The 25183-nt window shown below is 37.8% G+C and overlaps 1 protein-coding gene across 3 annotated transcripts in view; it reads left to right on the forward strand.

The window, feature by feature from the left end:
• A2M (alpha-2-macroglobulin) overlaps positions 1-25183 on the forward strand; it is a 46926-nt gene that overhangs the window by 16281 nt on the left and 5462 nt on the right. For all 3 annotated transcript variants that reach the window (XM_011953290.1, XM_011953300.1, XM_011953310.1), the window contains 16 exons: positions 995-1137; positions 1761-1910; positions 2377-2538; positions 2993-3104; positions 4669-4783; positions 6868-7096; positions 7800-7926; positions 8265-8386; positions 9018-9069; positions 17893-17976; positions 18255-18431; positions 18738-18825; positions 20218-20374; positions 20654-20728; positions 21150-21330; positions 23576-23799. In XM_011953290.1, coding sequence (XP_011808680.1) covers positions 995-1137; positions 1761-1910; positions 2377-2538; positions 2993-3104; positions 4669-4783; positions 6868-7096; positions 7800-7926; positions 8265-8386; positions 9018-9069; positions 17893-17976; positions 18255-18431; positions 18738-18825; positions 20218-20374; positions 20654-20728; positions 21150-21330; positions 23576-23799 — 2198 coding nt within the window. The remainder of the gene's footprint in view (positions 1-994; positions 1138-1760; positions 1911-2376; positions 2539-2992; positions 3105-4668; positions 4784-6867; positions 7097-7799; positions 7927-8264; positions 8387-9017; positions 9070-17892; positions 17977-18254; positions 18432-18737; positions 18826-20217; positions 20375-20653; positions 20729-21149; positions 21331-23575; positions 23800-25183) is intronic.

The following is a 25183-nucleotide window of genomic DNA, read 5'->3' on the forward strand; positions in this document are numbered from 1 at the left end:
CAAGACAGAGTCTTGCCATCACCCAGGCTGGAGTGCAGTGGCACGATCTCAGCTCACTGCAAGCTCCGCCTCCTGGGTTCACGCCATTCTCCCGCCTCAGCCTCCCGAGTAGCCGGGACTGCAGGTGCCTGCCACTACGCCTGGCTAATTTTTTGTATTTTTAGTGGGGATGGGGTTTCACCATGTTAGCCAGGATGGTCTCAAACTCCTGACCTCGTGATCCATCCGCCTCGGCCTCCCAAAGTGCTAGGATTACAGGTGTGAGCCACCACGCTCAGCCGTCATTTATATTATTATAAATATCTTTTTTTCTTCAAGATAGTTATGAATTATGAAGCATTAAATTGGGTACTTCCACCACTGAACTAGACTCTCACCATGAGCAAATATGTCATAATATAAGCCTTTGAAGGTTGCTCCTAGTCTAAGAGACTCTAAAAGATAACTTGCTAAAAAAGTATCAGTAGTTGACTCTCTCATTAGCTCTTGTAGCAACACAGAAGCACCATAGCAGACTGAAGGAAACTTAATACAACCTCTCAAGAATCTACATAGGCATCACAAAATAACCTCTGAAGGAGCATGGTGTTCCTCTTATGGAGAAAGAATCAAATATTGGCTCATAGAAGGTTAAAGAGGATGTAGCATGAATACAATGTGTTAAACTCTTATTCTTACATCTCATAACTTCAGGTTCTATCTCCCTCTTCTAGTATGAGGCCTAGATCAAATGGTAGTGAACTGGATGTCTTCATACCCTTAACGAGCATCAGAACATTATGTAGGTGATCTGAAGCTTAAAGCTGGTGAAATATCAATATAGTATAGGATTTATGAGAGGAGAGAGGGCTTCGATAAGGTTTTTTTCTAAAGCTAGAGTCCTTAGAGGCAGTCCTCCATTTGTTACATCTTCTGTTTATTATGTCTTTCACATCTACTCATGGAAATAGTCATTAACCTATGATCGCTTCCTCTCATTCTCTTTGTGCCCCAGTGAAGGGCCATTTTTCCATCTCAGTCCCTGTGAAGTCAGACATTGCTCCTGTGGCTCGGTTGCTCCTATATGCTGTTTTACCTACTGGGGACGTGATTGGGGATTCTGCAAAATACGAGGTCGAAAATTGTCTGGACAACAAGGTGGGTGCTTTACATAATAAAATCTTCAACATTTTAAACTAGAAGTTACTACTGTTATCGTTTGTTTTATACATGTGAACATTAGGGTCAAAAGGGTTAAACAAATTCCCCAGAGACTTTCAGCGAGGGAGTGGCAGAGTCATACTAAGAAGCAGAATCACTTGATTCCTGGTACAAAACGCTCAAACTTCTCCTAGCATTGCCTCTTACCAATTACACAGTTCAGAGTACGTTATTCCCTTCTTCTATGATAAAATGTTGGGAAATATGTAAGCACATTTTTAAGACTACTAAGGAGCCAAAAGAAAAAATGCAAGAGCACCTAGACCCATGCACGTTCCACCACAATTAATAAGCACCTTGCCGTGTATCAAAGATAAAAATGGCATTTCATGACTAGTAGTTTATAAGAATAATTAGAAATAATTCTAATGGCTCAAGTGATTCTTGAGAATGAAAGAGAAGTGTAGGGGACAAAAGGCTTCAGGATTGACATAATGCCAACTCTCCACGAAGTCAAGCAGAGTGGTTATACATTGTACATGAGAATCACTGCAAATGCAAGTGAATGCGTGGGTAAACTGGGAAATTTGCTTTTCTGATCTTTTGTTCCAATTTCACAGGTGGATTTGAGCTTCAGCCCATCACAAAGCCTCCCAGCTTCACACGCTCACCTGCGAGTCACAGCGGCTCCTCAGTCCCTCTGCGCCCTCCGTGCTGTGGACCAAAGCGTGCTGCTCATGAAGCCTGACGCTGAGCTCTCGGCGTCCTCGGTGAGTTCTCAGCAGTCTCAGGAATCAATAAGGGCCATGCCCGGGGCTCAGAGCAAGGACATGCACCCGTTAACTTTGTTGCTCACCACAAGATAAGCACAAAACTATCATTTCCTTCTATCATTTCAAAGCTTTGTGCAATGTCACATATACAACAGACCTCGATTTTTCAATTAATAAAATTTCTTTTCATTCCAGTGTTGAGTCTAGTGGTGGCCTCTGAACTGTGTAACGAAGTAGTATGGCCCTTGAGTACTTAGATGGAGTGTTTTGATTTTTCCTAAAATTGTTAAACATCTTCAAAATGAAAACACTGTGTCAAGAAAATGATCCATACCCGCCATAAATCATCAGAGCAATGAGAGCACTCAAAGAAAGACTGATGTTCATTATTTCTATTCTTTTCTCCTTGAACTTAAAAAAAGTCACAAATAAGTTTGCCTTTTTGTCTTTTGAATTTGTACAGGTTTATAACCTGCTACCAGTAAAGGACCTCACTGGCTTCCCTGGGCCTTTGAATGACCAGGACGATGAAGAGTGCGTCAATCGTCATAATGTCTATATTAATGGAATCACATATACTCCAGTATCAAATACAAATGAAAAGGACATATACAGCTTCCTAAAGGTAAACTCCTTGTGTTGTAGATGGTCTGATCTTAAGGTTCTTAAAATATTACACTTGGAAAAGAGTCTTTATTTGAATGCTTCATGTCCTAGTTGACGGTAATGGGATATAAAGAGGTAAGTGGCTTCTCCACTAATAGCAGCAGATCTGCTAAAAGCTGCTGAACTAAGCTGGAACTTTCTGGAGTATTATTCAAGTTTTCTTTTTTCACAGAAATTAATTGCTCTGTGATGTTTATTAATATCATATATACAAAATAATTACTGTTGAAAGAGTTTAATGAAAAGAATAAAATTACCTTCTTAAGTATATGAATATCCCTTCTACACATGTAAATGTTCAAAGTTTAATATTAAGTTAACTGGATTGCTTGTCAAATTGAATGAAAAGAAGTATCCACCTATGTATATTTTATAATATATATTTACTGATTAGATAATAATTTCCTTTGCAGGACATGAGCTTAAAGGCATTCACCAACTCAAAGATTCGTAAACCCAAAATATGTCCACAACTTCAACAGTATGAAATGAATCGACCTGAAGGTCTACGTGTAGGTTATTATGGTAAACAAAAAGTTAATACATATGTATTACCTAATATATTCACCAGCTTTTACTTTTTTTTAAAGATACAAAGGACTTTTGAGTCATACATATTATGGTTATTGCTCAAGGTCACATAGCAATATAAACTCAAATTCTAGTAAACGGAGATAGATGTGTTAGGCTGAAAAGGAAAGAGAAAGTTTCCAAGCGTAGGATTAGTGTAAAGAGAAATAGAAATGTTCACAAAACAGGACTACATTCTCCATCAGTCAGGTAAAAACGCTGTTCAGCTTCCCCAAAACATCAGCCAATATTGATGTTGGAACCACACACATTCATCAATGACATGAGCTACTTCTTTGATGAACTGAATAGTAATCAAGCATTTATTTGTAGTCCCATATTGTCATATCATGATTGTCATGATATGACAATAAGTCGAGTACACAGAAAAGAGGGTCAAAATCAAGGAAAGCATTTAGGGAGAATCAGTTGGCTCTACGGAATTCACTATGAAGTCTATGGCGTATTTTATTATTTATAGATTATATTGTACAATCCTTTATCAGTAAGGTTTATAGTAAATTTATGCATGTATAGGTTTAGATATATGCACAATTTTTTTCCAGAAAGCTGGTTGTGAAATATTGACCAGCACACCCTTAATAGAAGGTGAATAGAGTGAAAGAAACTAACTGTAATCTTCTGACATGATAGAGAATAGTCTTTATTATCATTGAACTTTTCCCTCCTGTAAACTGTTTCTCAAAGCCACTGTCATAACATCTGTGTTCGTTTTTCCTTGCTCCTGCAGAGGAGCACACCAGTGGAAACTTGAGATTCCTGCCGTCTTCACGGCCTTGTGTCATAGCACTCCCCACTTAGCACAGCAGCCACGAAGGACTCCACAAAGTCCTTGTGCCCCACAGATAATCCAAGCCTCTGTCTGCCAAAGTCTCTATAGCCTCTGCTTATGATCCTCCTCCCCCAGCTCACTCCTAGCTTATTCTTGTTTTTTTTTGTTTGTTTGTTTGTTTTGTTTTGTTTTGTTTTGGAAGGGGATGGGTTTGTTTGTTTGTTTGAGACGAAGTCTCACTCTGTCGCCCAGGTCTCCCAGGCTGGAGTGCAGTGGCGCGATCTCCGCTCACTGCAAGCTCCGCCTCCCGGGTTCACACCATTCTCCTGCCTCAGTCTCCCGAGTAGCTGGGACTATAGGCACCCGCCACCACACCTGGCTAATTGTTTTTTGTATGTTTAGTAGAGACGGGGTTTCACCGTGTTAGCCAGGATAGTCTTGATCTCCTGACCTCGTGATCTGCCCGCCTCGGCCTCCCAAAGTGCTGGAATTACAGGCATGAGCCGCCACGCCTGGCCACTCCTAGCTTATTCTGATACTTTATAAGTCATCCAACATCCAACATATTTCCTCCTCAAAGAAGCTTTCCCTAATGACCCAAGTGCCCTCTCCTCGTTCCTCTCTATTTCATCAGATGATTTGGGTTTTTTTGGTGACAACTATTACATTCTTTCATAAGCTTTATCTGTATGTTTATTGTAGTGTCTTATCCCTCACCCAACATAGATTCAGATGTAATGGGAAGAGGCCACGCACGCATGCTGCAAGTTGAAGAGCCTCACACAGAGACCGTACGAAAGTACTTCCCTGAGACATGGATCTGGGATTTGGTGGTGGTAAAGTAAGTAACTTCCTGCATATGCAATATGCAACAATAGAGGTCCCTCACTATTTTCAATTCTTTGCTAGTCTTTCTGTTTTTATTGTTTTATTTGTTTATGATGTACAACATGATGTTTTGATATACATACACATACACACAGTGAAATGATTACTACAGTCAAGCAAATTAACACATCTGTTAGCTCACATTGTTACCTGTTTTTGTGTGCGTGGCAAGTGCACCTAAAATCTATCCTTTTAGCCAAGTTTCAGTATCCAACTATATAGTCATTATAGTTGACTATATTATCAACTGTAGTCCTCATGTTGTACTTTAGATTTCTAAATTTATTCATCCTACATAACTTCAACTTTGTACCTTTTGACCTGCTTCTCCCCATCCGTGTAACCCCAACCACCGTTCTACTCTCTGTTCCTATGTATTCAACTTCTTTTAGCATCCACATACAAGTAAGATCATGCAGTATTTGTCCGGTGTCTGGCTTATTTCACTTAGCATAATCTCCCCCAGCTTCATCCATGTTGTCACAAATGGCAGGATCTTCTTCCACTTAAGGCTAAATAATATTCCGTTATGCATAGCCACAATTTATCTATCCATTCACCCAGACATTTAGGCTGTTTTTATATCTTGACAACTGTGAATAATGCTGTCATGAACACCAGAACACATATATCTCTACAAGGTGCCTATTTCATTTCCCTTGGGAGTATACCCAGAAGAGGGATTTCTGGGACATATGGTAGTTTCCATTTTAAAATTTTTGAGGTATCTCCATACCGTTTTGCATAATGGCTGTGGCAATGTGCATCTCTACCAAGGAGAGTAAAGAAATTCCTTTCAAAGAGATACTGGAAATGGAGTTTTATCCCTGAAACAAGCCAGTGGGGCAGGTGGGAAGAAGGAGTGGGAATGGCCATATGCTCCCTTTCAGGCTCCTGGAGTCTTGTCTACCTCTCCCTTTCACTCCCGGATGCAGACTGTTTAGAAGCCCAACCCTTAGGAGGCAGCCAGAAATGTGTGTAGACAAACTCCTTCGAGGCAGAGACCGGAAGCTAGGAGATTTTGCCTGTTCTCTCTGTATTGAGCCAAGGGGTGGTTGGGGGCGGGTAGCCACTGGCATTGCTCAAAGGCCTATTTAAAACCGCCTCTGTGTTCACTGTGGTCTAGGGAGACTCCTGATTGCAGAGCTCCATCTACTCCTGGAGCTAGGTGATTTAGGAGCCAGACCCTTAGGTAGGAGCTGTAAACACTGGGGTGCTTGATGCATAGACAAATTATTCCCAGGGGTATGCTGGAGACCTGGTTTTATCTGTGGGGCGAGCCGGGGGAAGGAAGCATGGGAAGTGCCCTTGCTGCTTCTCAGGCTTCCTGTAAGTCGATCGTTTCCCTGCCCCTTCTGCTTCCCCATGCAGGCTAGTTAGAAGCTCAACACTCAGTCAGCAACTGAGGAAGTGGGTAGACGAAGCCTAACTAGGAGCTGTTAGCTAATTTTTCAGTACTGAAGTACTTCTTTCAAACGCATTCCTAATTTCAGGAGATGTTTAACATAAATACATCAGCTAAGAAGTCTTACTAATCTAATTGCATTACAGCTAAAAAATTTTGTGCAAATTTAATTCTAAGATTTCCAGAAAATGGGCATAAGGACCAAATATAACCAAGTACTGCACAGATTAATGCCTGTAAGAGATCCCTCATTGGTTGGCAATCCTGAGTTAAATACAGATTCAGTCAGGCCCACTATACACAATAGTAGTAGAATTTAAAATTATAAAGCAGCCCTCAGAGGAACAGCATTTTTGGGAAGAGAACTTAAGAACAATCTCCAACTGCATATTAAATGTATAACTATATTGTCTGTAAAAAATTATGCTACAATTCTGATATACTACAATTAAAAACAGTTGGAAGAAAAGACCTTATATTCCCCATCTCAATCCTTGATTATACTCTCTGTTATTGGTATTTCTATTGAGTGTTTTTAAGTCATGACAGTAGAATCATTCCTAGGGATCCTCTCCCTAGAGAGGATGTATTTAACTGCTTAATTTCTATCCTTCACTTTCCCTCCTCTCCAGCTCGGCAGGTGTGGCTGAGGTAGGAGTAACAGTCCCTGATACCATCACTGACTGGAAGGCAGGGGCCTTCTGCTTGTCCCAAGACTCTGGACTTGGTATCTCTTCCACTGCCTCTTTCCGAGCCTTCCAGCCCTTCTTTGTGGAGCTCACAATGCCCTACTCTGTGATCCGTGGAGAGGTCTTCACACTGAAGGCCACAGTCCTAAACTACCTTCCCAAATGCATCCGGGTAAGGATCTCTTTCCTCAATTAAACACAAGGTAGCCATCAAGTCAATTAAAAGTTGCATTCCTAGGAGTACTGACAAACTCTTGTATGCAAAATATGCTTACTAGATATTCACAATTGTATAAGTTACAGGTTGTGAGATCTCCAAATACCAAATTGCACCATAAAGCAAGTTTCTAGCCCTTATAACCCTTCAAAGTTAGTATTTGTGTGGTATGAAGACTTCTGACAGGGATGACAAAAGTCAGTACTTTATTCTCCTGACAGATTCCATAAGGTTTCAACCTCTACGATCTCATTTATTTAACTTTTCATAGCTCATTCATTATATTAAACCTAATTTTAAAAGCCATTTGTGAGCATCTTACCTCTGCTGAAACCATAACTGTTTATAAGTCTTGTACCCTCTGCTGGGAGATCTGAGGGAATGGTCCAAGTTCCAGACCAAAGAGGTAGAGCAGCATGCCATCATTACCTTTCCCTTCCTCTGGTCCCATCATGTGAAAGAGCAGGTCGCTTCCAAAATAACTCAGATTTACATGTCAGATCCACTTAAATGTATTTCAGGTATTTGATCTTCGTTTATATCATCTTTAATGTGAGGCAACCTGAAATCTAACCAATTCCTCAAGATGCTTTATTTCAAACCCATTCTCCCTCTGTTCTCCTTCCCCCTCTACTCTCTTTCTTATGTGTGATTTCAGGTCAGTGTGCAGCTGGAAGCCTCTCCTGCCTTCCTAGCTGTCCCAGTGGAGAAGGAACAAGAGCCTCACTGCATCTGTGCAAACGGGCGGCAAACTGTGTCCTGGGCAATAACCCCAAAATCATTAGGTGAGCAAAAAACTCCTAGAGGTAATTCTCTACTCAAAGATTACATATGGCAGTGGGAACCTTATACTGAGTGCTACTTCCTTCAGGAAAAGACCGCTAGATGCTGCGATTTGTTTCCTTTGTCTTTTATTCTAAGATACCTATAAAGATATCCTCAACATCTCCACCTTGAATTCCCAGTATCATTCACCTCTCATTTGCATGTTTCCATTCCTGCTTCTGTGTTTTAATAAAACAAAAGTTTACAGAGCATTGAACATTTATAAATCTTGAGTTTGGAGGCATGGAGGAAGGGGAAGATGGCATTCATTTCTATTGGCCTTTTTTTTTTTTTTCAGGAAATGTGAATTTCACTGTGAGTGCAGAGGCGCTAGAGTCTCAAGAGCTGTGTGGAACTGAGGTGGCTTCAGTCCCTCAATATGGAAAGAAAGACACAATCATCAAGCCTCTGTTGGTTGAAGTAAGTAAACCTAAATAATATATAGTCCATAATAATATATAATAATATATATGGGTAACATAATAATAATATATGGATATTTTATAATATTATTCTCATGTATCTCTCTGTCTCTTGATTTACTTTCTGTTTTGTTGGGGTGGTTTTTTTTTGTTTTTGTTTTCAAGACAGAGTCTTGCCATCACCCAGGCTGGAGTGCAGTGGCAGGATCTCTGCTCACTGCAACCTCCGCCTCCAGGGTTCAAGCAATTCTTTTGTGCCTCAGCCTCCTGAGTAGCTGGGATTACAGGCGTGCACCACCACACCCAGCTGATTTTTGTATTTTCAGTAGGGACTGGGTTTCACCACGTTGGCCAGGCTGGTCTTGAACTCCTGGCCTCAAGTGATCCGCCCACCTCAGATTCCCAAAGTGCTGGGATTATGGGTATGAGCCACCATGCCCAGGCTCCCTTTGATTTACTTTCTTGCATAAAATTACCTCCTACATATATTGCTTGTATGTACAGAATTTTCTTAGATAACACAGTTCAAATCCTTCTCTTCACTATCCAGATATCTGTGGTCCCTCCGTTAACACACATGTTCTAAAGGTCTGTCCATTCTCACTAACTTTTCTTTCTTTTATCTAAAGCCTGAAGGACTAGAGAAGGAAAAAACATTCAACTCCCTGCTTTGTCCATCAGGTAAGATTCAACCATCATAATTTAAAAAACATTAAAGTCTAACATTTAAAGTTCAAAGAACATTTATATATTATTCCTACACTTTCTCTGTGATCTAAGACCTGAAGCAGCATCAATGCATTTGACAAATGGGGAAAACAGTTCTTAGGAAGGCCAAGTAATTTGATCAGAATATCCCTAGGCCTGCATTCTGAGTCTTGATCTATTGTAGCACCTATGCAAACATCAAATGACTTTCTGACCAGTGTATGGTATGGGCATAGGTAGAAAGTGGGTAGAATCAAAATGAATATTACCAAAGGGGATGTTTCCTTAAATAATTAGTAATGCAAACTCTGGATGGCTGAATTTGGGGCATTCTAACACTGAGTTTTGCATAGCCAACTGTATTTGATAATGGGATTGCTATTTCCCAAAGAAAAAGTTGTCATGGCCTTTACCATTATTGTCATATTAATGTTCATTTGATGCCTATCCTGTACTTAATGCTCTATCAATCATTTGAGAAGAAACTTACAGTAAAACTTTAATACACTAAGAAACTTACAGTAAAAATTTAATACACTAAGAAATGTATCAGCACAACACATTCTCACCCCAAACCAACACTGAATCAACACCATACATATGTTCATTGCCTTTCTCTGACTACCTACAAATTTCTATTTAGTATATTTTTCATACTAAATACTAAATACTTTACCTATTCATCTGTGGCCAAGATGTAACATATAAAATGTATCCTAAAACCATACTTTCCTCGTCATTTAGCCTTATTTCTACATTTAAGTGAATTGAGTACCTATCATTCAATCCTTTTATCATGACTTCTCCATTTCTGCGTTCCTTATTTTGATTTATCTCTTGGGTGTAAGGGCTAATCATCAAATAGCTTTATTTAATTTCATTTTAATTACCAACATAATCAAATTTGCTTACCTAATTATACAAAAATATATTCTTATTTAAAAAAAAGCAAAAAAGAACATCATATTAAAGGTTAATGTCAACCCCCTGAACATTTTTCAGTACTTTAACTGTCATCCATTTATCTTTAGAAATAATGTGTGTAGATGTATATGTTTGTGGATGTGTGATTTACATATAATAAACTGTATAAGTTTCATTGTATAAATCACTGTTTGTTTTTTACTCAGCATCCTGTCTTGGAGATTTATCTATGTCAAATTGTAGATCTAGGTCTTTCCTTTTAATTGCTTTTAATCCTATAATATAAATACATCACAGTTCTGCTTAGTGTTTTAGTCTTCCTGTATTGGTTTTTTCAACTATTTGCTAGCTTTAAAAAAATTAGTTAATTAATTATAATAATAGCTTCCTTATGAACATATGCAAGTACAGCTAGGGTACATACCAAACTGTTAAAAATTCCTGCGTCAGAGAGCATATGCATAGATATGCATAGTTTTATTTGTTTGGTTGGTTGTTGTTATTCTTTTTTTTTGTTTTTTTTTTTGAGGCGGAGTCTCACTCTGTCGCCCAGGCTGGGGTGCGGTGGCTGGATCTCAGCTCACTGCAAACTCTGCCTCCCGGGTTCACGCCATTCTCCTACCTCAGCCTCCCAAGTAGCTGGGACTACAGGTGCCCGCCACCTCGCCCAGCTAGTTTTTTGTATTTTTTTAGTAGAGATGGGGTTTCACTGTGTTAGCCAGGATGGTCTCAATCTCCTGACCTCGTGATCCACCCGTCTCAGCCTCCCAAAGTGCTGGGATTACAGGCTTGAGCCACCGCGCCCTGCCTGTTATTCTTTAATTACATTGTAAACTGACCATTTATAATTGTATATATTTACAGCATACAAAGTGATGTTATGATTTATGAATAGAATGTGAAATAATTAAATCAAGCTAACCTCAAATACTTATGTTTCGTGGTGAGAACATTTGAAATTCTCTAAGCAAGTTTGAAACATACAATACTCTATTATTAACTATATTCACCATGCTGTGCAATAGATCCCAAAAAGAAAAAAATGTATTCCTTCTGTCTGAGACTTTGTGTCCCTTGAACACAATCTTCCTTTTACTCCAGCCTCATGCTCCATAACCACCATCCTACTCTCTGCTCCTGTGAATTTGAATGTTTTAGCTTCCACATACAAATGAGAACATGCAATATTGTTTTCCTGTACCTGACTTACTTCACTTAACATAATCTCCTCCAGATTTAATCATGCTGCCCTAAATGGCAGCATGTTCTTCTTTCTTAAAATGGAATGGAATTCCATGTGTATATATACCAAATTTTCTTTATCTATTCATCTGTTGATGACACTGACGATTCCATAACTAGACATCAGTAATTTGATAGGGATTACATTGAATATGTAGATTGCTTTGGGTAGTGTGGACATTTTAACAATATTAATTCTTCCAATCCATGAACATTGTATGCTTTTTTCATTTATTTGTGTTCTCTTTGATTTCTTTCATCGGTGTTTTATAGTTTTCAGTGTACACTTCACCTCCTTGATTAGATTTATTTCTACATATTTTTTCATAAATATTGTAAATGAGACTGTTCTTATTTCTTTTTTGATAATTCATTGTTAGTGTATAGAAAATACTACTGATTTTTATGTGTTGATTTTGTATCTTGCAACTTTATTGCATTCATTTATAAGTTCTTGCAACCCTTTGAAGTCTTTTGAGCTTCCAATATATAAGATAATGTCATCACCAACAGTGAAAATTTTACTTCTTCCTTTTCAATTTGTGTATTTTTCATTTCTTTTTCATGTTTGATTGCTCTTGCTGATAATTCCAGTACTACTTTGAAAATAAATGGTGACAGTGGGTATCCTTGTCTTGTTCCAAATCTTAAAGGAAAGTCTTTCGATTTTTCACTGTTAAGTGTGTAAGCTATAGGTTTATCATATATGGCCTTTATTGTGTTGAAGAACATTGCTTGTATATCTAATTTGGCGAGAGTTTTATCATAAAAGAGCATTGAATTTTGTGAAATACTTTTTCTTCATCTAACAAGAAGATCATATGGTTTTTACCCTTCATTATGTAAATGTGATGTATCACATTTATTGATACACATATGTTGAACAATGTTTGCATCTCAGGGGTAAGTCCCACTTGACTAGGTAGATGATCCTTTTATGTATTGTTGGATTTAGTTTGCTAGTTTATTTTGTTTGTTTGGTTGGTTGCTTTAGTTTTTTAAGTGATGAGCTTTTGCTATGTTCCCCAGGCTGGACTTGAACTCTTGAGCTCAAGCAATCCTACCATGCTTAGCTGGTATGCTAGTATTTTATTGAGGATTTTTGCATCTATATTCATCAAGAATATTGGCCTGTAATTCTTTTTTGTAATGTCTTTTTATGACATTGGTATCAGGGTAATGCTTGCCTCATAAAATGAGCTTGAAAGTATTCCTTCCTCTTCCGTCTTTTGGCAGAGTTTGAGAAGGATTGGTATTCATTCTTTTTAAATGATAAGTAGAACCTAGCAGTGAAGCCAACAGTTATTAGGCTTTTCTTTAATGGAAAACTTTTTATTACTGATTCAATCTCCTTACTCATTATTTGTCAGTTCAGATTTTCTATTTCTTCATGATTCAGTCTTGGTAGTATGTAAATGTCTAGGAATGCATTCATTTCTTCTAAATTATCCAATTTATTTGTGTATACTTGTTCATAGTAGTCTCTTATGATCCTTTGTATTTCTGTGATATCAGCTATAATTTCTCCTCTTTCATTTCTGATTTTATATATTTAAGGCCTCCCTCTTTTTTCTTAGTTAATCTAGCTAGAAGTTTTTGTCTGTCTTTCTTTAAAAAAAAAACTCAGTTTCATTGATCTTTTGAATTCTTTTTCTAGTCTCTATTTGATTTATTTCTGCTCTAATCTTTATTATTTCCTTTCTTCTGCCAATTTTGAACTTAGTTTGGTCTTCTTTTCCTACTTCTCTGAGGAGTATCATTAATATCTTTACTGGAAATTTTTCTTCTTTTTTGGTGTTTATTGTTATAAGCTTTCCTCTTAGAATTGCTTTTACTTTATGCTATGTTTTGTTATGCTCCATTTCCATGTTCATTTGTCTTAAGATATCTTTGAATTTCCTTTTAAATTTCTTTATTGACCCATTGGCTGCTTGGGAGCATGTTGTTTAATTTTCATATATTTGTGAATTTTTTCTAATTCTTCCTGTTACTCATTTCTAGTTTTCATAGTATTGTGGTCAGAAAAGATACTTGATATGATTCATTCTTCTTAAATTTTCTAAGACTTGTTTTGTGGGCTAAAATATGATCTATCTTGGAGAATGTTTCTTGTGTGCTTGAAATGAAATGTTCTGTATGTATTCATTAGGTCTATTTGATCTAAAGTGTTAGTCAAGTTCAACATTTTCTTATTAATTTTCTATCTGGATAATCTATCCATTTTTTAAAGTGAGATGTTGAAATTCCCTGATATTACTGCATTGCAATCTATCTCTCCCTTCAACCTTCATTTTATATATTTAGGTGCTCCAATGTTGGATATGTATAAATTTACAATTGTTACATCCTTTTGATGAATTGACACTTTTATCATTATATAATGTTCTCCTTTGTCTCTTTGTACAGTTTTTGACTTTAAGTCTGTTTTGTTGAATCTAAGTATAACTACCCCTGCTCTCTTTTAGTCCCCATTTACCTGGAATATCTTTTTCCTTCTCTTCACTTTCAGTCTATATGTGTCTTTAAAAATTAGGTGAGTCTCTTGTAATTAGCATATGTTTGGGTCCTGTTTTTTTAAATCCATTCAGTCACTTTATATCTTTTAAATGGGAAATTTAGTCCATTTGCATTCAAGGTAATTATTAATTTAAAAAATTACTTGGTACTACCATTTTGTTGTTTTCCGGTTGTTTTGCTTCTTTGTTCCTCTTTTGTTGTCTTCCTTTGTGGTTTGATGGTTTCTGTGGTGGTATGATTTGAACCTTTTAAAATTTTTGTTCTGTGCTTCTATTAAAGATTTTTGCCTTGCTATTACTATGACGTTTACAGTCAGTTTCAAGCTGATAACAACTTAACTTTGCATTCTTTCACTCCCCCACACACATTTTATGTCTTTGATGTCAGACTTTATATCATCTTGTAATGTGTATTTATTGATCATTTATTTTTAGCTATGCTTGTTATTAACACTTTGTCCTTTAACCCTTGTACTAGAGATAAAAGTACTTTAAATACCATCATTACAGTCACAGAGTATTCTGAATATGGCTCTGCATTACTTATACCGTTAAATTTTGTGCTTTTGTGTTTTTGTATTGTTAATTAGGAGCCTTTTGTTTCAGCTTAAAGAACTCCCTTCAGTAACTCCTGAAGGTAGGACAATGTTGAAGACTCCCTTAGCTTGTAGTTTGTCTGGGAATGTTTTATTTCTCCCTCATTTCTAAAAGACAGCTTTGCTGGATGAAGAATTCTTGATTACACATTGTTTTTATTTTTGTTTTCCTTCAGCACTTTGAATATATTTTTCCACTCTCCCTCAGCCTGCAGGGTTCCTGCTAAAAACCCATGGATGGTTGTATTGGAATTCCTTTGTATGTGATATGTTTCTTATCACCTTCTGCTTTCAGAATTTTTTCTTTGTCTTTGATTTTTGATAGTTTAATTATTGTGTCTTAGTGAACAATTCTTTCATTTGAATTTCACTGGAGACCTCTGTGCCTCCTGTACTTGGATGCTGGCATCTATCCCCTGATCAGGGAAGTTTTCAGCCATATTGCTTTTTTTTTCTTTTTTTTTTCCCTGATTCTGTACTCTTTTTTTTCATTATTGCTTTAAATATGCTTTATAGTCTCCTTCTTCTGGACTTTCTTTAATGCAAAGGTTTGATTTCATGATGATGTCCCATAATTTCCATAGGCTTTTGTCATTCTTTTGTCTTTTTGCTCTTCTGCCTGGATAATTCCAAATATTCTGTCTTTGAGCTTGCTGATTCTTCTGCTTGACCAAGTCTACTGTTGAGCTTTCTATTGTATTTTTAAATAAAGTCATTGTATTCTTTATTTCTAGGATTTCTATTTGGTTTCTTTTTAATTGTTTCTATTTATGTTTTATTTTACAATATTAGCTAAGTTGCAGATAATTGTTTCTATTTCTGTGTCAAACTTCTCACTTTGTTGGTGTATTATTTTGCAAATTCATTTAATTTTGTATTTATATATTCTTGTAGTCCACTGAATTTCTTCAAGAGGGTTATTCAAGAGGAGAATTCTTTGTCAGTGATTTCATAGATCTTCATTTCTATGAGGTCAATTTTTTGAGCTTTGTCAGTTTCTTTTGGAGGTGTCAGGATTCCATGATTCTTCATAATCCTTTGTCCTTGCATTGTTTGTGCATTTGAGGAGGAAGCCACTTCTTCTGGCCTTTATAGGTATTCTTTGGCAGGGATAAACATTTGCTATTTAGTCTAGCCTGTAATTCTGGAAAGATCAGTTGGTGACAACCTTGAGCAGGCAGAGCTTTTCATGGGTTCCCTAGTTGGCTGGGCCACTGCCTTTGCTCTTATGTTTGGTAGGGCCACTGGTTATGCCTTGCTGTCTGGCAAGATCACTGTTTGGTCTCTGCTATCTAGTGAAGCTGCTGGCTGGGTACTGCAAGGGCCTCTGGTCAGGCCAGTCACAAGATATATTGTCTGGCTGGATGATTCTGCTATTTGGGACCTTAAGGTAGACAGGGTCACAATCTGGGCTGTGAGGTTAGGTGGAGCTGTTGCTTGGGTTGGACAGCAATAAATACTATACTTCTTAGATGTGCATAATAGAGGACTGCTACCCCACCCTTGTGAATGGAGCCATGGAGTGAGGTTTTGGCTGAGTTGAGCCACCCTTTAGACTCCCAGGTCAAGTGTATTTAACCCCTACACTTCTATGAAATGCACAGAGGTGGTGTCTCCTACCTGGGTGGGGTCACTGGCATAAGCTCTGAAGCTGGGCTTACAAACTGGCCATCTGGAAACTCAAGCTAGGTTGAACTTCCCACCATGCTTCTGAAAGTGACCAGCTCAGTTTTGCAGATGGGCTATGCAGTTGGCTGGTGTCTCTGAATGAGTGCCATAGCTGGCAGAAACACAGAAGCACTACTAAAATCCACATGCTGGTCACTGTGAGCTCTGTCTTTCTTTGTTTCTACCTGACCTCAGGTAGTCTAGTCATGCCATTACTTCCAGTGTTCCCAGTGAAATGAGACCAGAGTGGGCTTCCTGAGAAGTGTCTTTGAATACTTGAGAATCTTGATGTCTACCTCTGGTTTTCTTTCCCCTCTGTAGAAACTGTGACCCCAGGGGAATCCTCTCTATCTGGCACTGTGCTAACCTAAAGGAGTGGGAACAGTGACATTGTCAAAGTGAGACCATTCTTTCTACCCTTCTAATTTGTCTTCACTCAGTTCTGTGAACAATGTATGTGTCCTAGACTTGTTTCCAAGTATTGGGGTTTTCAGAATAGATTTTCTGATCTGTGGATAGTAGCCAGTTGGACTTTCTGTGGAGGGAGAGAAGATCTTGAGACTTTCTAGTCCATCATCTTGCTTTATTCTGAGTTTTAATAGAACTACAAAAAGAAAATCCTCCTCTTTATTACCCAAATGCATTTATACTTCCACCAGTATACATTACCATAGTGTTATATTTGCCATCATCTGTTACCATCAAAGTTTTTAATTTTAATTTTTGCCAAAAATTTAGAAAAAAAAAATTTTGCTGTTGTTTTAATTTATATTTTTTTATTTACAAGCATGACCTTAGTTTTGCATGTTTATTAATTGCCTTTATAATCTTTGGCCATTTGTCTTTTGAGTAGTTTTTTTCTGACTCAATTGTATGACACTAGTTCTTTATCTGTTGAATATGTTGCAGATATTTTCTTTCACTTGGTCATTTGTGTTTTTAACTTTGTTTATGGCATTTTTTTTACAGAAGTGTTAATATTAATTTTATGAGAAAGGGAAGATAATTGCTACATTTTTCATTTGTATATAATTCACTAATATTAAAATTTTAGTAAATGTATGTTCATCAGTAGCAGTTATTTTATTTTCAGTGAGTCAAGCATTTTATTTTGCTTGGCCATTTGTCCCTTAACTATGCTAATGGCTTTTTTTAAGAAACATTTTGATATGAATTTTATGAGGAAGGAATTCAGTGTGAAAATAAATACTATGCTTCTCTCATTTTCATTTCATATAATTTACCAAGATTAAAATGGAAGTAAATGTATGTTCATCAGTAGTAATTATTTTATTTTCAACACATCAAATACTGTTCATCTTCACTTTCTTATCCTCAATTTTCTAGGTCTTCCATAAAAATATTATCTTTATATCCAAAATTTGAAGAAAGAACATAGCATTATTATAGAATTCAGGACCTTTGTGGGTAATTTTTCCTTTACCTATGTATACTTATAGGGCTTTGTTGTTGGTATTTTCTCCATACAACTGTTGAGTAAGAAGTTGGCGGTGGGGACTAAATAGACCATCTTGTGACAACCATCTTGTGTCAGCCATCAGATGACAGCAGCTGAATCACAGCATCACCAGGCTGTTACAATTTGTTGTCTTATTTGGGATGCAATTCTACATAAGTTACTGAAAAGATCATTGAAGAAGAAATTCTGAAAATCACAGGAAACCAGTAGCCCATTTTTAAGATATGTATATTACTGTTGTATTAAAGGAGGACAACTTTTCAGGAGGAGTTTAGTATAAGGCATAGTCCTAGCTTCTGGGTCATAGAGCTGTTTAGAAAGATATAATGCAGAAATAATTTTCATATGTCTGATTTGCTTATTTCTCTAGGTGGTGAGGTATCTGAAGAATTATCCCTGAAACTGCCACCAAATGTCGTAGAAGAATCTGCCCGAGCGTCTGTCTCAGTTTTGGGTGAGTCTCCAGCCCCTAATGGATCTGGGCATTAACAGCTTCTATTATACTATTTTTCTTTGCCATAAATATTTACTAAAAGTAACACTATAATTTTAACTTCTTTCTTCTCTTCTTCTTTGGGCTTGTTTATTGCTTTCAATCACACTTCTATCCCTGGAAGAATCATCCTTCCTAAAATTTCTCAAATTCTAAGCTCAACTAATTATTTCTGCTTAATGATTTTGATAGATGATAATCTCCAAGCTTTATGACTTTCCATCTCTCCCATTGTCTAGGAGACATATTAGGCTCTGCCATGCAAAACATACAAAATCTTCTCCAGATGCCCTATGGCTGTGGAGAGCAGAATATGGTCCTCTTTGCTCCTAACATCTATGTTCTGGATTATCTAAATGAAACACAGCAGCTTACTCCAGAGATCGAGTCCAAGGCCATTGGCTATCTCAACACTGGTGAGTGATTACTCGAGTAAGGGAAAACTTGAATGTTATTGCAACTGGATTTCCCAGTAGGTTTCAGTTACTTATGAATATCATGATACATTAGCTTAGCCTACTATGATAGCACCTATGATAGTACATTTCATGGAAACTATCCACTCTCCAACCTCCAATAAAATGTTTAAGGCTCAGAAACTCCTTATCTATGACAACAAAATTTAAGAAATGTCACAAGGGAAGCCAAGGTATTTTAGTAATTTCTCCACCCTCAACATGTACATTAATCCATTGTGCTGTTTCATTAATCTTCCTTTCCAGGTTACCAGAGACAGTTGAACTACAAACACTATGATGGCTCCTACAGCACCTTTGGGGAGCGATATGGCAGGAACCAGGGCAACACCTGGTAAGGAAAGAACAATTTTTTGAGCTCCTTTTTGTGTGCCAGCTCTTTTACATGTATTACCTCAATTATATTCACAGCAACACTATCAGATATGTATTATCAGACCGATGGTTTGTTATACTAGATAAATCCACCAAGAGTAGCAAGGTAACAAGAAGAAAACCTGATATCCAAATACATGTATATTAGGCTTGTTTCCAAAATTGATCCTATTAATAATATACCAAGGTTTTCTTTCTGAAATGGCTATTCTTTCTAAAGTAGCTACCATAACCATGAGTTTTAAAATGATATTGCCAGCGAACATATATAACTTCCAGATAAACCATGTTAACTTCAGTGTATATTGTGTCACATTCTAAGTCATTCAGCTTGATTTAGAATGAATTCATTAATAGGAGGAAACAATTAAGAAGGAAATGGTAATATAAAACATTTTTTAAATCCCTAAAGTAAAGTAATATCAAAAGTTACTGCATATAAGAGCTGCATGTGAGAAGATTCTGTCATCTGCAGAAGGAAATCTCTAAAGATAAGAGAGATTTAAAGCCTTTCTTGAGTAACTAACAAAAATAAGTAAATTCAAAGTACTTGAATGTAAATTCGTTCAACCATTGTGGAAGACAGTATGGCGATTCCTCGAGGATCTAGAACCAGAAATACCATTTGACCTAGTAATCCCATTACTGGGTATATACCCAAAGGAATATAAATCATTCTACTACAATGACGCATGCACATGTATGTTTATTGCAGCACTATTTACAATAACAAAGTAGTGGAACCAACTCAATTGTTCATTAATCATAGACTGGATAAAGAAAATGTGGTACATATACACCATGGAATACTATGCAGCAATAAAAAGAAATGAGGTCATGTCCTTTGCAGGGACATGGATGAAGCTGCATGGAAGCCATCATCCTCAGCAAACTAACACAGGAACAGAAAACCAAACACCACATGTTCTCACTCATAAGTGGGAGTTGAACAAGGAGAACCCACAGACACAGGGAGGGGAACAACACACACCAGGGCCTTTTGGGAGGTGGTGGGTGAGGAGAGGGAACTAAGCGGATCGGTCAATAGGTGCAAGAAACCGCCATGGCACACGTATGCCTATGTAACAAACCTGCACGTTCTGCACATGTATCCCGGAACTAAAATAAAATAAAATATACTTAGACTCCCTGTGGCAAAGAGAGAGGTAGCAAGGAAATACTAGATCTAGCAGATTAATCAAGCAGACTAAAGATTAATCAAGGAGATGAGATCTCTAAGTACACAAGAATTTTTGTTAGCTAACTGACATCATATGAAGCCTGTTGCTGTGAAGTGGTTATAAAACCATTGTAACAACATAAATATCATGATCGCTTCCTCCCTGGTCAGGCTCACAGCCTTTGTTCTGAAGACTTTTGCCCAAGCTCGAGCCTACATCTTCATCGATGAAGCACACATTACCCAAGCCCTCATATGGCTCTCCCAGAAGCAGAAGGACAATGGCTGTTTTAGGAGCTCTGGGTCACTGCTCAACAATGCCATAAAGGTGAATCATTCTGGAGCTAGTTTTGATTTGTCCATTATGATAACTGCAAGGATGAGGAGGGAAGTGATAATGTGAAAATTTCTAAGGGAAAGCATCAGAAGAAAATAAAACCTGGATGGCACCAAAAAAGAGGGGATAGAACAAAAGTGGATTGTGATACTTTGTCCTATAGGGACGGATATGGGTAAGGATGAATTCCATGACACGGCAGAATAGAAATAACTAATCAATGGCATTCTCAGAAGTTGAATTATTCAAATCTCTCTCTTGTATTCACAGGGAGGAGTAGAAGATGAAGTGACCCTCTCCGCCTATATCACCATCGCCCTTCTGGAGATTCCTCTCCGAGTCACTGTAGGTACCACCTCATTCCTCTGCTGAAGGAGAGTTCTGGATGCAACGAAACTGCTGACCTGCTGTCTGAAATACTATCCTATTAACAGCAAAGTGTCAGTTTTCCTTCTATGCAGTGCCAGTGCTTCCCAGATCTACAGAGAATTTGGTCAACCCATTTAAGAAAGGTTTAAATTTTCCCAGTAATTCCCCTAGGCTATTTACCACCACCACTCAAAAAAAAAAAAAAAAAAATCTTAAAGATATGTCTTTTGAATGTGAGAATAACAGATAAAAAATACTGTTATATCTGTCGATAAGAATGAGGAATAGTTGGAAAAACGCATTTATAAAACTTCTGTGCTGTGATCTGTGTATTTGCCTGGGAATGCTAGCATGTCTGTTTACATAGCTCGGTTCCCTTCTTGTTCTGCCTTCACAGCACCCTGTTGTCCGCAATGCCCTGTTTTGCCTGGAATCAGCCTGGAAGACGACACAAGAAGGGGCCCATGGCAGCCACGTATATACCAAAGCACTGCTGGCCTATGCTTTTGCCCTGGCAGGTAACCAGGAAAAGAGGAAGGAAGTACTCGAGTCACTTAATGAGGAAGCTGTGAAGAAAGGTGAGAGCACACCTGAGATCCTTCTCCTGGCCCATCCTCTGTTTCAAGAGCTGCATGGCAAAAATCCCTCACTCCTACCTCCTGTGATCCCTGTCTCCTCTCTTCTTTTCTATATATCATATGTATTTTGTCCATATTGTGATTTTATAAAATCTAGGATTTCTTAAATCAGAAATCAAAAGACAAGAGGCAGTGCAGATGCTTCTCAACTTACGACGGGGTTATATCCTGACAAACTCATTGTAAAGTCTGAAAAATCTTAAGTGGGACCATTGTAAGTCAGGGACCATCTGTATAATATGCTAGTAAGAAGAGCATTCTCTGGAGACTAGCTCCAAAATGTGCTACCTATGTGAGCTTGGGAAAGTCATTAACTTCCTTGTGTTTCAGTTCCTTCATCAGTAAAATGGGGATAAAAATAGTATTTACCTCACAGAGCTGTTGTATTAAATGAATTGGTATACATAAAACAGTAGAGTAAATGGCACACAGCAAATCCTATAAAAGTACTAGTTATTACTACTAACATATCAGTTCTCAATATATGCCCAGTTCTTACCTGGTACATTGTATAACCTTAAACATAAGAAAATAATCATGGAAGTAACTACTTGAATTAATTCTGGTATTTTCCTTTTTTTTTTTTTTTTTTTTTATGACAGAGTCTCGCTCTGTCGCCCAGGCTGGAGTGCAGTGTTGCAATCTCGGCTTACTACAAGCTCTGTCTCCCAGGTTCACGTCATTCTCCTGCCTCAGCCTTCCAAGTAGCTGAGACTACAGATGCCCGCCACCACACTCGGCTAATTTTTTTATATTTTTAGTAGAGATGGGGTTTCACTGTGTTAGCCAGGATGGTCTCAATCTCCTGACCCTGTGATGCGCCCTCCTCAGCCTCCCAAAGTGAATTCTGGTATTTTAAGCCCATTTCGTAAGACCAATAGTGTTGCCCAGTCTACTCATATTCACACAATACTTCTACATATACCATGGTCTATATGAGGGATTGAAAACAGAAAATAAAATGCAAATCATAAGATGTCCATTAAAATAGTCTACCTTTTTCCTTTGATAGCCATTAATTCTTCTTGAAATGTATTGAGAAATATTTTATAATAGATACACAAAAAGGCATAAGCTATAATTAGAAAACACTGTATAACTATCTCGTAGATTAAGAAATAGAAAATTACCGATATTGGAGAAATAAATCCCTTGTGTATCACTACCACCTCCAGAGGCAATCATTATCCTGAATTTGTCATTACAATTCCATGGATTTCTTTATATTTTTCTGCATATGTGTCCCTAACTAATATTTAGAATCTTTACATGTGTTTAATCGCGACAGAAACAAGATTTTTTTCTCTCTCATTCAAGAAACAAGAGAAACATTTTTTAACATTTCAGCAGCTTAGTTTTTTGTTTGCTTTTCATTTTCTAAGTTCAACATTATGTTGATGAAGACCCCTATACAAGTACGTCAGAGTCAGCTCATTAATTTTCACTGCTGTGTAATACATTACAGTCTATAAATTAGTCATAATTTACACATCGAGTTTCTCTCATGAATTTTTTTATGTTTTCTTACTAAAAACAATGCTGCAATGAATACTCATGTGCCTGTTTTCTTGTGCATCTGTGTTTCTCCAAATTATACTTTGAGAAGCATAATGATGGATTAGTGGGCTAAGCATATCTTCCCCATTGCTGAATATCACCAAAGAGCAACTGGCTTCCCACAGCAGTGTATATCGGTTCCCATTGTTTCACATTCATGTCAGCCTTTGGTATTTCAAGGATTACTGTAATGTTTTTTTCAATGTAATGAGTACCAACTCTATTATTTCATGTGATCTGTGATCCTCACAAGAAACCGCTAAAGACAGGCTTTATAGGAAATGGAACAAACTCCAGCTATGGTCTAATATAACATCATATAACATCATAAATAGAAAACAGCTGCACCCAATGAGACAACTGCTGTGCCATTTCTTTCTCCCACCTACCCAACTATAGCAACTATTTGAAAACATAGATAGGCATAGGCTTCTGACTCCAGCATCAATCTCTGCCTTAGCTGGGCTGAAACACACCAAATTCAGATTTACATAGAAGGAAAAGCATCTACATACAGTTCAGGGAATTATAATGGGCATGCAATTCTCATTTCAGCACTGGCTTGAGTACTTTTATATTTATATTTAAATATAAATATGTAGTCACTTATCTTTTTCTCACCTTTAAGACAACTCAGTCCACTGGGAGCGCCCTCAGAAACCTAAGGCACCAGTGGGGCATTTTTATGAACCCCAGGCTCCCTCTGCTGAGGTGGAGATGACATCCTATGTGCTCCTCGCTTACCTCACGGCCCAGCCAGCCCCAACCTCGGAGGACCTGACCTCTGCAACCAACATCGTGAAGTGGATCACGAAGCAGCAGAATTCCCAGGGCGGTTTCTCCTCCACCCAGGTTAGTGATTTGCCAAAACCTTTGATTTCACCTTCAGGCAGCAAAAGATTTGAACAAAAAAGAAACAAACACATCCAAGAAGAAAAAAATAAAGATGACAATAACTTGAAATGAGGTAAAGTTTTCAGTATCCAAGGATAATGGGAAATAAAAGCAAATGAAAGTCAAAAAGGGCCCAAAGGAAATGCTCAGAATTCTGGCACCCCATCACTGTGTTATCCTTCTATTTCCCATAACAGCACTGCCTTCCTCAAGCAGCAGTGGAGCATGAGCAGAATGAAGGAGATGTCTCCTGCCATTCTCCTGGAAGCTATAGGGTCTCTTTCAAACTGTTCAAAGGAACTCTACTCAAAATCCTCCAACAACCTCTCCTCACAAATCTCTCCATTCTTCGGTCCCCTTTAATAGGCTTTTTTCAAAACTACACATTTTGTGCTTCCCCTATTCAACCTTTTTTTTTTTTTCTTGAGACAGAGTCTTTCTCTGTCACCTAGGCTGGAATGCAGTGGTGCGATCTTGGCTCACTGCAACCTCCACCCACAGGTTCAAGCAATTCTCATGCCTCGGCCTCCCGAGTAGCTAGGATTACAGTCATGTGCCACCATGCCTGGCTAATTTTTGTATTTTTAGTTGAGACGAGGTTTCACCATGTTGCCCAGGCTGATCTTGAACTCCTGAGCTCGGGCAATCCGCCCACCTCGGCCTCACAAAGTGCGAGGATTATAGGTGTGAGCCGCTGCGTCCAGCCTCCTGTTCACCTCATAATACACAAACATTTATTCATCAGGAGCACAAAGAACTGTCTTGATTCATCCAACCTCCTAAGTCTACCTATATAACCATGTATCTGAACAATTCATCGATATGTACACAGCAGAAAGTTTTATCTTCAGAGAATTTAGATGTTTGCTTATATACCCTAAAACAGAAAAAGTGTGACAAAGTGGCATTCCATCCTATTTCCATTGTATTAATCTTTCATCATATGAATGAAAAAAACTAAGTAATTTTGTTAAAGGTTATCATTCATTTCTTAGAAATATATTATTTGAAGGAGGCCATCCAGGTTCAATGTTGATGAGGATACCTACCAGCAGACATTCACTGGGAACAGGAAATCACCCAATAAAAAGGGAAAACCAAATAAAAATGTCATTCAATCCGTAAGATAATTATAATATTCATCTTTTATTTCTTTTGGAGAAACTGAAGCATGACTCTGCTCATGGCTGCAAAGAACCTTGGGTTCTTTCCAGGACACTGACCTCAGCAACTGAGCAGTTTAATATGGGAGAGAGCCAGACTCAACTTTGCTTGGATGATGGCAGATACCGCCACAGTTGTCAAGAAAGACATGTTAGCAAATAGCTGATGCCAATAACTG

The sequence above is a fragment of the Colobus angolensis genome, unplaced genomic scaffold, assembly GCF_000951035.1.
Source record: "Colobus angolensis palliatus isolate OR3802 unplaced genomic scaffold, Cang.pa_1.0 Scaffold11, whole genome shotgun sequence".
NCBI lineage: Eukaryota > Metazoa > Chordata > Mammalia > Primates > Cercopithecidae > Colobus > Colobus angolensis.